A 14,425-nucleotide genomic window follows, 5' to 3' on the forward strand; every position below is an offset into this window, starting at 1 on the left:
AACAACTGATCGTCAGGCATTTCAATTGTTCTCAGGCTTTACTTTCTTTGGTTCGATGATCGATTCTTCTTCTTCTTCACCACTTGAAAGAACGATCAAATCAAAAATTCTTGAAGAGTTTTCCATTTTAATTTTAGCTTGCCTTAATAAAACTTCAAAACGTATTTAAAAAAATTCGTTGAATGTATATTCTTTTTGTTTTGATTTGATTTCAAAACTATCGCTGCAATTTTTCTTTTTCAGCTTATTCACTCATGCGTATAATAATACAACCGAACAAAAAATATAACAAACAATCATTAAGCATTTCAAATGAATAATTTTTCTTTCTTAATACAAAGAGATACATCGTGATAAATTCTATTTTAAAATTTTTGATTGTAAAATCTTCTTTTTCAGTTCATTTACCCAGTGTTCATCATTTAAAAGTTATTTTTTGCTGTTTTATTAATCATCTTGGGACTATCACCTAATTTTGTTTGGGATTACCTAATCCATATTAAAGATTACCTAATCCCTCTTTGGGATTATCTAATCTAAGGCAATCCTTTTTGAGATCACCTAATCCATGTTTAAGATTACCTAATCTTTAATTGGGATTATACTGAATCCGTGTTAATATGTTTTGGAGATCACCTAATCCCTGTTTAAGATTACCTAATCCTTCACTTAATCTCTGTTTGGGATTACCTAATCTCTGTTTGGGTTTACCTAATTCAAGCTAATCCTTATCTTAGATCACATAACCCCTATTATAAGATTTCCTAATCCATCTTTGTAATTACCTCTGATTCAAGTAAATCTTTTAGAGATTACTGAATCCTATTATTAGATTACTCTCGGGTACTTAATAGCCGTCCCCCCCCGCTAATTAATTTTTCGAAAATTTTCCACCCAGGACATTCTTATTCCAACCCCCCCGCTTATTAATTTTTGGGAAAATGTTTTTGAAAGTTCCCTTTTTTGTCCTAATTCAGCTGTATTAGCCTCCTTTTCAAAAATTTTCCACCCAGGACATTTTTATTCCAACCCCCCCGCTTATTAAGTTTTGAGATTTTTTCCAACCCCCCCGCTTATTCCAACCCCCCCCGGCTATTAGGTACCCGAGAGTACCTAATCCCTCTTTGGGATCAACTAAGGGAGCGGTCATAAAGTATCTACTAGAGGGGGGTGGAGGATATTTTGAAAAATCCAAAAAAAAAATTTCGCACCCCCCCCCCTAAACCCTCGAAAAAAAAAATTTCGAACCCCCCCTCATAAGGCCCAATATTTTTCGCACCCCCCCCCCCCATACTAAGAAAATTTTACGCGAAAAAAGAATTCATCCAGAGATGCGGTACAAAGAGTATTATTTGTTTGTATGACAGTTTTTTATGTCAAAATAAGGTAAGGGAGATAGTTTAGCCCTGTTAAGTTAAAGTATAACAGGGTTAAGAAAAGACATATCAAGTGGTTTTCTCTGAGCTTCTGTAAATGTGGAAAAAAAATACGGCTTATTTTCCCAGTAGTGACCTGGCTTAATTTCTGGGGTGCAAACTATGAAATTGGCGCCCCTGGTATTTTTTGTCCTTACTTGCGCCCTCCATTATCAAGTGAAAATATTAAACTGTAAGAGCAGTATGGTTGAAAGTAACGCCCGGAATCTTTGAGTCAAGAAACTTGGAATTTGCTTTTTGTAATTTGAAATGTTAAGGTGTTTTGACATTAGCAGAAGATGCTAAGGAGGCGCAACCATGGTTTGCGCCGACGGGCGAAAATTTCAATATTTTTCACCACCTTTTTAGCTAAAAGACACTTTGTTTTGACAAATTTCTTTTAAGAAGTACTTTTTCAAACCACTCTGATGAGCTGCGAGAGCCACTAATCTACTTCCCTCACCTAGCTCAATGTTACAAACCAAAAGGGGAAGGCGATGATGCCCAAATAATGGGAATATGAAATGTACATATATCCAAGATAAATTGTTGTTGGCCGCAAGGCCGAAAAATTTTTGAAATCTTCAAACGTAAAACTATGAAATTAGACTTCCTACATTTTCTCTTGAGTTTCCCAAAAAAAATTGGCACCCCCCCTAAACCCTCAAAAAAAATTTGGAACCCTCCCCTAGACCCTCGAAAAAAAATTCGAACCCCCCCCTAGAATCCTCCACCCCCCCCCTAGTAGATACTTTATGACCACTCCCTAATCCTCATTTGAGATTATATAATCCCTTGGATTTTTTCTTCCAATTCACATCATTAACTGAAATCGCTGGGAGACGATGCCTTATGTCGCCAATGTTGTTCATAGCATTGGTGCTTGAAGTATCTTCTTTAAAAGTCGCCATTTTGTTTATTCCTTTAACAGCTCTCCAACTTTGAAAAGGTAAAAAACTGAGAAAAAAACATAGCAATGTTCATCCTTTTATCTGCAGGGTTTGTACTTTTACGGTGTGACGGGATTGGCTCTTTTTTAGTACGGTATTACGGGATTTGACGAAAAAAAGACGGGAAAGCGGTATTTTAAAATCAGACGGTGACGGTATTTGGCCTTATTTTTTGTCACTATGCCGGTATTTGAACCTGTACAAACCGGTGTGACGGTGTCATTATTTTTTTCAATTTTCGGTATTCCAGGATTTAGCAAAAATTTTGACGGGAAAACGGTATTTCGAACCCCTACAAACCTCCTTTTATAGGTTGTGTTTTAATCGAAGCACAAAAATTATATCTTGATTTACTTTAAAAAGTGGAAAACAATGCTTATTCATTTTCAGCTCTTCTCATGCCTTGTCGTTTTAAAATTTAATGATTGAAAGTAAACACAATGCCTATTCATTTCATCTCTAACACAATGCTTATTCATTTCTTCTCTAACACAATGCCTATTCATTTCTGCTCTAACACAATGCCTATTCATTTCTGCTCTAACACAATACCTATTCATTCTTTCTTTCTGCTCTAACACAATGCCTATTCTTCTGCTCTAACACAATGCCTATTCATTTCTGCTCTAACACAATGCCTATTCATTTCTGCTCATGTTAACAATACCCATTGTGTTCAAACTCTCCTATTCATGTTAATAATACCCATTCATTTCTATTCATGTTAACAATACCCATTGTGTTTCTATTCATGTTAAACAATACCCATTGTGTTTAAACTCTCCTTTTCTACCTACTAACCACTGTAGTATAAATGGAGCGCGAATCTGTTAGTGGATGCTAGCAGCCTTGGGTAAGTGGAGCAAAACAGGAATAGATCCTCTCCCTTCTGGTAAGGCTATAGAAAGTAGAGGATCCTTCGCGTCGCCTCCGACTTTCAAATAATCGTTTTAGCGTCAAAGAGAGTCCTCTCACGAAATAAGGAACTCGATCTTATGAGTCATAAAGTCAAAACACTGTCTGTCAGCAAAAACTTAGATTAGCACTCAAAGGATTTGCCAGAAACACTTTACAGTTTCTCCTCCCTTCAAAAGAATCCAATTTCCTTGTTTAAAGCTGATGTGATTAAACGTGGCTTCTTTTATAAGAGCCAGTAAATTTTTGCTAAAGCTCGGCTACCATTTTCAGGTTTAAAATTTCCTAAAATTTGTTCACTCATTGAGTTAAAAAGAGATTAAAATCTAGCATTTTCTTGGACAGGCTTTAGAAAAAATTGAGTCTCATTTTCTTATAAAATTGTTCTTATAAAAAAAATATGTGTAACCCACTAAGCACCACAAATGTCCGATTGGGATTTAGCCGATTTTAACAGTTCCACACAACAGTTCGAAACGTAGGATTTAGGTGACGATTTCAACTTTTACATTGGTATGCTATGTATCCGTTAAAATATCTCTAAAAAAATCGTGACTACTTGCATTATATAGCGTGTTAATGAATGTGTTTTACCTTTTGGCTATGTAAAAAAAGTCCTTGAAAACTTTCTCAAAGAAATTTAGTTTTGTGATACTTATGAAATTTAAAACTTGGCATTGTACAAATCATATGATTTGATATTGACGTTTTGATAAAATGGAAATTAGTTTTATTGGCAGAAAAATCGAGTGTTTTCAACCTCATTAGTCGAAACTAAGTTTCACTAACGTAAGCGCTCTACTAGGCACTTATGGTATATGCGAGATGTTTTTGCTTGAGTTATCTTCGCTTTATTCTAGAGATTATGAGATGTACAAGGTTATGACTTCATCAACAAGCTTTTCTCAAAGGATTTCGTAAAAGAGAGCGTCATTCTGTCTAATGTTTAGTAAATCTGGGAAATTCAGAGATACATGAGACGCCTTGTGGAGGATTCATCCACTTGGAATTATCCTTCCAACAACGTTTTACTTTTGATTTTGATACTATGTTTTCCTTCAAATATTACATAAACGGGGTCAAGTAGGCTCCAATTAAATTCATTGCTAAAATTATATAAAATCCTTTGGCACTCTCAAAATAACTTTTACTAAAATTAACTAACACTAGCTTATCTCAAGAGCATTCAAAAGCACGTATTCACAAAAAACTCCAGTCAAAGATTCCAAAAATAACTTCACGTGATATATGGAATTGGAATTCGTACGATTGAGAACGTGTTATGGAGAAAAATGGCGAGAGATTTTTTGATACAGTAGCCAGCCAATTAAAAGAAGAAGAAATGGCCACTTGAATTAATCTATGGATTATACTCAAGAAAGAAAACATTTGTAATGCTCCACACTGGCTTGTGAATACAGGCCGATTGACGTCAATGGTTTTTACTGTGGTATGAGAAGGTCGTATATAAAGGCGGTACCCCGAAAATTAATTACATACATACACCAGCACATCCAAACAACCACGGATCTCTTAACTTACTCGAGAACAATCTGAAAATACTTCTATTTCAAGAGCATTTAGATAGAAGAATATCTTCGACAAACCAAATCCTGAATCACCAAATCACCAATGATATCTCTGGCAATCACCACTCACAAGAATATCAACATGAAGCTAATTACTCTCTTTCTCACTGCTACAATTATAATTTCATTCTTTGAAGCGAAACCAGTCTGGAAAAGACAACAACAACATCCGAATAAAGCTGTCCAACAATCATCAGCTGTCAAATTACCACGTTTCCAAGCGTTGACTGGAAGCATTGGAAGATTACCTTGCCGTAATGTCATCCAAACAGAACGAATTTGTAAGGGTGTGATTTGTAGGAATGTGTCTGTGATCGTTCAAAAGAAATGCCACAGTACTTCGTATGGTATTCGAAGAATTAACGGAAAATAAACAAAGAAAAGACTTTAAAAAAGACTCAATAGTTTGATGTATATATTTGATGTATATGTAACACTTCTTTTTTTCATTCACAGAAGGGCGGGGGCAGGGTGGGAGAAGGGTGGTAGAAGGGTGGGAGAAGGGTGGTCTACTCTTCCCAGCGAATTAAATTTTCTTTGAACTCAAGATAGAACAAGCGCCGAAAGCTCCCTATAATTGCTAATCTCAGCGTTATTTGTCATTTTACACCCTAAAACTAACAGTTTTCAGCCAATAAGAGGAAATATACTCATTGTCTTCCCTGTTTGCCCATAATTTCGATCGACCCACCACTCTGCTAGTCTTTCAACAGATTATAGCGATGTTACTAGTTGATATGAAGAGGGTTAAATTTTCCACTCAATATAGAAGCGACCGTGTTTAAAAACTAGGCTAGTTGATAAACGTTTCCGCTATTGACATCAAGTACTCTCTAGTAATTTATATTCTTGTAACTTTTTTGTATATATGAATTTTGTAAATATCCAAACCTATCTGATATAGTAAAAGCAAGAACTATTGGACAATGTAAATAATCTCTTTCATTATTACTGCCATACGCCAAAAACTTTTTTGCATAAAAAATGCTAGCCTAGATATCCAAGATCCAAATTATTTTTTTACTTTTATGTTCCTGCATTTACAGCGCTTGGTTTACCTAGGTTCTTATTAACCCAGGGTAGATAGATTTTAAGTTTTAGCGCAATATTCGAATTGATAAAGTACGCATGTGCTACCTTCTGTTATTGGAATGCAAATCGATTTAGGAAGACCCAGGCGATAAACCAGAAACATAAAAAAGTTTATAGCGTCGATATCAAGGCTAGGTAAAACATTGTCTTGTTGATTATAATCAAGCATCCCTGTGGCACTTTTTCAGCTAAATAACTCGTCTTTTTACTGAAAAGCTGATTCAGTTAAAAAAAGCTATTTACTTCGCGTGGTGATTAAAGCCCGAAACGGTATTTTATAGAACTCAGTATCATAGACCCGTTGATCCAAACTGAACATGAAAAACAATTTCGACAATCCCGAATGGATTTTAACTTGGAGAAAATTAACTCAGACAGGTGTGTTAAATGAGTTTTTTACAGCTTTTTTTCTTGTAAGCTGATAGGACCAAAACAAGATCTAGTGAAGTGTTTAATTTACACAGTACCCCCCCCCCTCCAAAACACTGCAGGATAAAAGATGTGCCATTTCGGATTTTCCGGTGGAGATGTCTGTGTGGGATGGGATGGTCACAGAGACGGGTTGAATTGTTTGTTGTTGGTGATTCTAAATATAGCGATTTATGAGACTTGTCATGAATTGTTCATTCATCATACATTAAGATTTTTACATTCAAATTATTCAATATTCCTAAATCGACACCCCCTGATTCGGGTACCGGATTCGATGAAAGATGTTTAAATATTTATAAGTGTTTCATTCGATTCAAAAGAATTTCATTAAAAAATTCATACGTAACTTTTATTCAGCATTGATTTTTTCAATCTTCAAATTTTATGTTAGATTTATGTGACGAAAAAAAATTACAGTCAAAAATTCAAGTAGCTGTGAATCGCAAAAATGTTTTTGGTGTATGATAAAATCTATCTGAAATCTATCTTAGCTATTTTGAAGATTTTACAAATTGGTGTTTTGCTGATCGGTTTTGGAGCTGAGTTATCATTTGATGTTGAAGTCATTTTTGTTAATACGACATATTCTCGTGTCCGGTTCTTTATCTTGGTTTCCGCTGTTGCCTGGTTCACTTCCGTCTTAATTTTCATTCTCAATTTATTTCGGCTCACCCGGAATTTACCCGTACCATGGCACTGGGTCAACTTAATCAACGGTGTTATATTTTCCGTATTCCTGCTTATCTCGTCCGGATTATTGGCAAGTAACATCGAAAATATGCGAAAATCAACACGCGTTTTTCAGGAAGGACAAAATCAACGATTTGTCAATGAATGTGAATTTATCGACCTCAAGCAAAGTGCAACATCGTGTTCTGTTGCTGAGCTAGGAGCAGTGTGTGGTTTCATAGCTGTTGCACTTTATATAGGGGATGTGGTTGTGAGTAGTCAGAAGCTGAGAAAGGGACATTACTCACATGATGGACCTGTACCAGCTCCTCCAATCGATAATGCGACCGTCTCCTCAGTTGTGCAGTAATTCATTAACACTGCTTTGAACGATAATGCAAAGACCATGTGTTAAATACAGTGGAATTTCCACAACTTCAACACGTATGTGATGGAACGAAAATTTGTTCGAGATATATGAAAATTCCAGTTACGGTGACCTATTTGCAAAGGCTTATCAACTTAATATGACCAGATGGTTTGAGTTAAAGATTCATTCGTGCAGTTACAGACATTCTAATTATGGAGATACGAAAATCCTCAACTTTATGATTTAAAAAAACGAAAATGAGAAATCTTATCACCACCAACAAAGTAACCGAAAAATTGTAATACCGGTAAATCTTTGCAATGTTCAAATTAATGCAGTTTTTGAGAGCTGATATTTTAAGATCAATAAGCTACTAGATGAATAACTAAGTCACCCTCGATCCCAGGGCAAACATCAAACTTTTTTTTGGATGTTATTTGGCGATTCTTATCATTACATATTCCCGGGGACGCATTCGATTTAAAAAAGAACCGTACGCGAGGCCCGAACATTAGGCTTTTGAAATCGGACCCTCATAGTGGAGAGAAAGTTTAGCCAAATTTGAGAAGATTTGGGCAAAACATCTATCCTTCCAGTGCATTTTCTTGAAAATATTTGTCCCTATTTAGGCAAAATATGGTCAGATTTTCCAAATTTTGCACCTTTAGAGTGCACTTTTTTCTTATCTTTGCTCATTTCGACCCTTACAGTGCACTTTGGGAATCTTGAAAAAAGGGTCCCTTAAGGGCCACACGTGTGCCCCCCCCGGAATATTTTTCAAACGTTACTTAATCCTTTTTGAAAATCACAACATATATACAGGCAATAAACATTCAGACGAGTCCAGAGCTAATCTCCTCACCAATCATAAAATAGGCATGTGGATGAGGTTGGAACCAGTGGCGTGGTGGGAAAATTTCTCTGGGGTGGCCAAGGCAAACATGGTGCCCTTTTTAAAGGTTTTTTGTTTTTGGCGCCCCTCTAAATTTATGAACACAAAAAAGAGAGTGTGCGAGCGAAGCGAGCCAGAAATTTTGAGTTTTTGAGGTGATGAGGGGCGCCATTTTTGTTTTTTCATTTGTCAATCTTTCGATATGGGCGCCTGAAAAATCCTTCTTGGCGCCCCTTATTTTTGGGCGCCCCTTCTCAAAAGGGCCCCGCTGAGGAGCCTGGCCCCCCCTGGCCCTCCTGCCACCACGCCACTGGTTGGAACGAAGTTATAAGGTCTAAATCAAAAATCATTTCTTTTACATGTTTGCAAATTTTTATTATTGTTAAACAATTTTTAAAACTACTATAAATTTTATTTGATAAAATTTTATGTTTTTATTTGATAAAATTTTATACCATTTTTAATGGTTTTGTTTTGGTATAATAATGTGTTTAAAAAAATATTGAAAGTTAAAGTCGATGGTATATGTATATTATAAGTTCCTGTCCAGCAAAAACTGAATTTAAAATAATAAATTTTAATTCCTTATCGTATCTTAAAATCGATGTTGAAAGGAAAAGTTCTGTCCATATTTTTCCATAGAAAAATGCTAAAAAGCTAAACGGCTCCTCTGCTTAACAATAAAATGTGAATAATTCGTGTTAGATCCCAAACACAAATATTAAATTATGTCACTTATAGAGACTTAATTATGAAAACAACAAAATGTCATAAAATTAAACAACTTTGGAACGTAAAAAAACTAACAAAAATGGACTCTATAAGAGTTTAACCAGATTAGTTTGGGCTTCAGAAAAACAAATCGTCGTATGATTCAAAGCCAGTCCAAATTCCAACCATATCCTTTCTCAATTTTGCGAAATCAGCTTTTTATGACTTTTATCGTGAACACTTTTTTTTTGTTCAATATATTGCGTGAGATGGCCACAAAACCACAACTTGTTCATGTCTTGGCTCCACCCATAAACTCTTGAACGATACAGTCCCTAAAATGAACAAATCAAAAAATAGTTACTCTCGGGTACCTAATAGCCGCCCCCCCCCCCCCGCTAATTAATTTTTCGAAAATTTTCCACCCAGGACATTCTTATTCCAGCCCCCCCGCTTATTAATTTTTGGAAAAATGTTTTTGAAAGTTCCCTCTTTTGTCCTAATTCAGCTGTATTAGCCTCCTTTTCAAAAACTTTCCACCCAGGACATTTTTATTCCAGCCCCCCCCCCCCCCGCTTATTAAGTTTTGAGATTTTTTCCACCCCCCCCCCCCCCGCTTATTCCAACCCCCCCCCCCGGCTATTAGGTACCCGAGAGTAACACCTTTAATGTCTCGGATAAACCGAATAAAAAAAAGAGACAAAATACAACCGTGAGTGATATCAGAATCTTCAAAAAATACATGGGACTAGTTTGACACGTAACGTTGGTTCAACGTACATTATTTAACGTTGTGAACATTAGATAAACGTTATGTGCGAGTTAGGACTACTTACGGCTGTCAGTAAAATTGGGACGTGAAATTTGGGAACTGGGATGAAAATATTTTGTTTGTATTCTCCAGGTTGGATTGGACAGGATCCTTCAAAACCCATCTTGATGAAATTTTCGCAGGGCATATCCACAAAACTGTAAAGATAGATAAAAAGAATCGGTTAAATCACATCTTTTAACGTATCTCGTACCATTTGACTTTTCCAGAAAAAAAACCGTATACCCCTTGTTGAGGAGGTCCATCTCTCTGTGGCTGGAAATGCTGTAGCCCCCTGGAATTTCAGGCAGTTTCAGGTTTAAACCTCTCTCGAATTCTGAATTTTAGTAGAATTTAAAAAGCTACTCCAATGGAATTCCAGTTATTTTTGACAGATTTTTGTATCTCCCCATGAAATTCCGCCACATATCAAACCTTGGACCTCCTCAACAGGAGGTATATTTTTTTTTTCTGGAAAAACCCATTTGTTTACACAGCAACTTCAAACAAAAGAAAAAGAACAATCCTCTCCTCCTTCCATGCTGCGCGAGCACAAATTTTGGAAATTGTATTGTTAATTCTGCTTTGTCAGTGTAACAGGCTCATCTATTTTCTGTATTACAAAGGGTCAGCATAGTACGGGATACGGGTTTAACCCTTGATACTTTGCAAACTCATTACCGCCCCTCAAAAGTAGACCACGCTTCTTTAGATAGACATTGTGTATTTATGCAAAATGTATAAAAGGGAGTCTCGTTATGCAGGGCGTAGTTTTATTTAAAAGCATTAAAATAAGCTATTTTCCCTTATAATGCTACTCCGATTCTTATCGAAAATGAATATGTTTGGCCGTGAGCAATGATCTTGGTACTTGATTCAAGGAGAGAGACTACAAAGTATAAAACCCACTCACCATTTGGTCCCATTCCCTTGAGCACCAATACAAGGTAATGGCCACCATTTGCCAAGAAGTCGTCTCTCCATTATATGTTGAACACGAAAAGATGAAGGGAATTCTTCTCGTACTGTCGCTCCTGCAAGGATCTCTAAAGGTGTTCCTAGCTCCACTTTCATAATGTCCGGGAACTCAAAATGTAACAAGACTGGAAGACTGTCATCTGAAAGAGAGGAAACAGGATAGTTGTGGAAAACATATTAATATAAAACTGCGTGAGGGTAACCAACCAACCACAAAACACGATGTTTTCATCTGAAGAAAGAAGATTGGTCGATTGAATGAATTAGTGAACGGCAAAAGTATTCAAGAACATTCTGATAGGTCTTTCAATTGTTTCTATAGGATTCAAGGTCCATCACAGCTTTGCAGGGACCGTACGTTTAGGGGAGGCTCATGATTATTGCTACTTGTCAGTGATAATGATAGACCAAAGATTCTTGCTATCGTGAAGTCAAAGATATCTCAAGTCGACAAAAGGATAAAAGTTAAGCTACTCGAAAATCATAGAACAGTCTGCTAAACCAACCTTTTTTATCTGCGATTAGTTTTTAGACTTTTTGCTGGGTTGAGAGAACATGGAGTTACGGGAGGCTTGAATTTTGTTCTTGTAAACGAAAGCGTGATAGAAAAACATGTTTCTAGGCAGATTGTTTGATTTTGAGAAGCTAAAACATTAACTGGGGATAGATTGTGCAATGACTAATCCCTGAACGAAACCGTTTTGTTATTTCAGGAAACAATTTTAAACAAAGTTCACGCTGTGAGTTTAAATTTTAAGCCGGAAAATCACTTGTACTAATTTGTAATTAGGTCAAGAACACGTGCTTCGTAGAGTCACTACGGCCGCGAAAAATCAAATGGAATTAAATGGGGCTTTTCAAGTTGTTCATGTTTTTGCACGAAACACGTTCTCCAACTTCAATGAGCTAGATTCACACATCTTTTGAGTAAATTAATCATTGAAGTCGGAGATTTCCAACATACAGCCTCGCTGATTACAGTTATGATGGTGTATACTCCAAAAAGTAAAATTGTTGAACAGATTAAATCTTCCAAAAAAATGGGAGTTTGTCGTTTCGGACATTATCATCTGGTAAAAGTAGGCGCTTTGAAAAGCCTAAAATTATTAAAGAAATGGCCATTCCCAAAGAGGATTTCTTCATTCTGAGAGATAGGTCCAGTGGCTTATCGGTCATCAAGAATTTTTGAGCGCTCCACCCCCTATGAACGTTTTTTTTCTGGAAAAGCCCAATGTTGCGAATTTTAGTTTTCATGAATATTAAAAGAATTAACTTACTGCAATTATGAAAGGCATTTGCTTCTCCATGTTTGACCAAAGCCAACAGAATGACCAAAAGTACAAAATGATACATCTCTATGTCTTTCAAATCCTTCCGAATGTTGATTTCTCTTTAAAATCGTCAGTTTCGTTTCCATTCTGCAGAAAGAGCTCTCCAAGCTCCTTTTATAGTACCCATGGTACTACCAAACCCTCTTTTGAACGAGATTGATGACGTCATTGATGGTTTTTGAACAAAATACTAGTTTTTCTTTCCATTGATTTTAGATTATGCAAATTAGTCATCGTAATTTGCATAATCTAAAATCGATAGAATAATAAGAAAAACCAGTATTTTGACTATGCAATTATGCCTCCGACCTTAAACTTTTCCTAAATCAGGTCTGCTTCAGGTCTTTTAACTGCAGTTCGAGTAAATACTCAACACCCCCTCTAACAAAATTTGTATAACAAAATTTCTATTTAAATATTTTCTGGGTTTCCAACAGCTGGTCGATTAAGGCCTTTAAATCAAGTCAAGTTTTCGCCCAAAATTTTATTCTTTCTTTGAAAGAAGATTTCTTAGAATACAGTAGTTTATTCAAGTGTGGGAGCACTTCAATATAAAAATGGCTAGAAATACAAATAAGATTTTTAAAATAAGGTATAGGTCTATTTAGTTTTTGGTTTAGCATCCCTTTATGACATTTATGGATTCTTTCATTGAGTCTTATTTGTTAGATTATATAAGATTAGCATGTTTGGATAATGAGAGTTGAGATGGGTGGTTTTTTTCTCATTCATATCACCAAGTCCAAGGATTACTGCATATTTCGATATTTCGTAATTTTCTAAATAGTTTACGTAAGGTTAGAAAATATTTTTACACCCTGTTATGATATCTGAATGAAAGACAGGTTTGGTTGGGTCATTTTGGTGATTTATCACATGGAATCACTAACGTCCTACACGTTTTTTATAAGAATATCCAAAAATTTTAAAGCCTTCGGATGTTCTTAACTTTTTGAGTTTTAAGTCTAAAAATGTAATTTCCTTACTAAGACAATAGTTGTTTTATGTTCCGCAAAGCCTTAAAATGCTCTTAACTTGTTCTTAATATTTTGGCCATAGAAGCCATCTGTTCTTATGTAGTTTGTTTTTATAACAAAATCGTGTACTGTATTCGACAATATTATGTAAGACGACCAGGTCAAACTTTGCAGATGAAATTGCTGCAATCAGCTCTTAAATTACAGGCACCAAAAGCCTTTAAAACTCGATCTATATAATGATGGCCATGTGTCTGAAGCCTTTTCCTGCAGCTTTTGATTTTTCGCTAGCGATTTAGCGTGCCGTAAATCTTTTTTTGGCATTTCCGTTTTATTTTTTTCTAACAGCTTTCAACCATTTTCGTGAAACTTTTCTAAATCAGTTCCGGATTAGTGCCCAGGAAAAACTTGGAAAAGATCAGTAGTGTATTGAAATTAATTACATTCCTCTCAGCGCAGCCTCTGAGTGATTCTTACATTTTCACAAATACAAATTATTTAATTTTTGCGCGGAAAATTAGCCACGGTTTTCTAATACTATAGCGAGAGCATAATATTTAACGTGATTGCGTGATGGGATTCGCCTCTGAGGGCTTCACTGTAACACGATTTCAACAAACTTTTATCCACTTTTATGATCTCCTAGCTGGCACACAACGTTGTTTCAACGTTCAACTAACGTTATATAGACGTTGTGAACGTTAGATGAACGTTGAAACAACGTTGTGTGCCAGCTGAGCTGGGAGGGTTACTCCTTTCCCATAGCCTACAGAGTCGTTTTGAAGGCCATGTCTTTCACAGATAGAAACGAAGAATCTCAAACTCGTTAAAAATGCAGTCCGTCCAGAATGACGTTAAGGGAAGTTATTTTTACAAGTGAGTACGTGAGAATGTCTCGGAAACGAATATTTGAAGTTAAAACTCTGTAACGGTTAATAAGAAAACACCCTTGCACAGTATAAGATTTTCTTTCACTTTCGTCCATTGATTTCTCTTAAACAATCAACTCCATGAGTCTATGGAGAAGGACGGATTGCTCTAGATTATAATTACTAGTACGAGTAACGAGTTTTAACGTAGATACCTATTATCTACTATAGCCCATGGCAATTAGCAGTGATTTCTCAAAAACATTTCTTGTATAAACTGTACAGCATTTTTAACGTTTTATTTAAATCATTTGCACTGAAGATGACTGTGTCGAAAAGCTTACTTTCGTGTCTAATTCTTTATTTACTTGAATTTTCAAATAATAACTAGTATTATTGTTGTATTAATCCGTAAACCTAGCGA

At 35.9% G+C, this 14,425-nt stretch overlaps 1 protein-coding gene across 1 annotated transcript; it reads right to left on the minus strand.

Annotated features, from left to right (window-relative positions):
- Positions 1-8,796: 8,796 nt before the first annotated feature.
- On the minus strand, positions 8,797-12,202 carry LOC136808672 (uncharacterized). The gene is made up of 4 exons (XM_067065220.1): positions 12,102-12,202; positions 10,760-10,964; positions 9,872-10,004; positions 8,797-9,370 (listed from the first exon to the last, which is right to left on the minus strand). Exons 1-4 carry the CDS (start codon positions 12,175-12,177, stop codon positions 9,233-9,235), a joined length of 552 nt encoding a protein of 183 aa, XP_066921321.1. The 5' UTR covers positions 12,178-12,202; the 3' UTR covers positions 8,797-9,232.
- Positions 12,203-14,425: the final 2,223 nt, after the last annotated feature.

The sequence above is a fragment of the Clytia hemisphaerica genome, unplaced genomic scaffold (genome assembly GCF_902728285.1).
Source record: "Clytia hemisphaerica strain Z4C2 unplaced genomic scaffold, Clytia hemisphaerica genome assembly, whole genome shotgun sequence".
NCBI classification, from domain to species: domain Eukaryota; kingdom Metazoa; phylum Cnidaria; class Hydrozoa; order Leptothecata; family Clytiidae; genus Clytia; species Clytia hemisphaerica.

Bases quoted from the DNA above. Each gene is read 5' to 3' on its own strand.
- LOC136808672 (XM_067065220.1), bottom strand. From the start codon at position 12,177: ATGTATCATTTTGTACTTTTGGTCATTCTGTTGGCTTTGGTCAAACAT. The intron at 10,965-12,101 runs GTAAGTTAATTC...CCTCTCTTTCAG, and splicing joins AAATGCCTTTCATAATTGCA to ATGACAGTCTTCCAGTCTTG. The intron at 10,005-10,759 runs GTGAGTGGGTTT...CTATCTTTACAG, and splicing joins CAAGGGAATGGGACCAAATG to TTTTGTGGATATGCCCTGCG.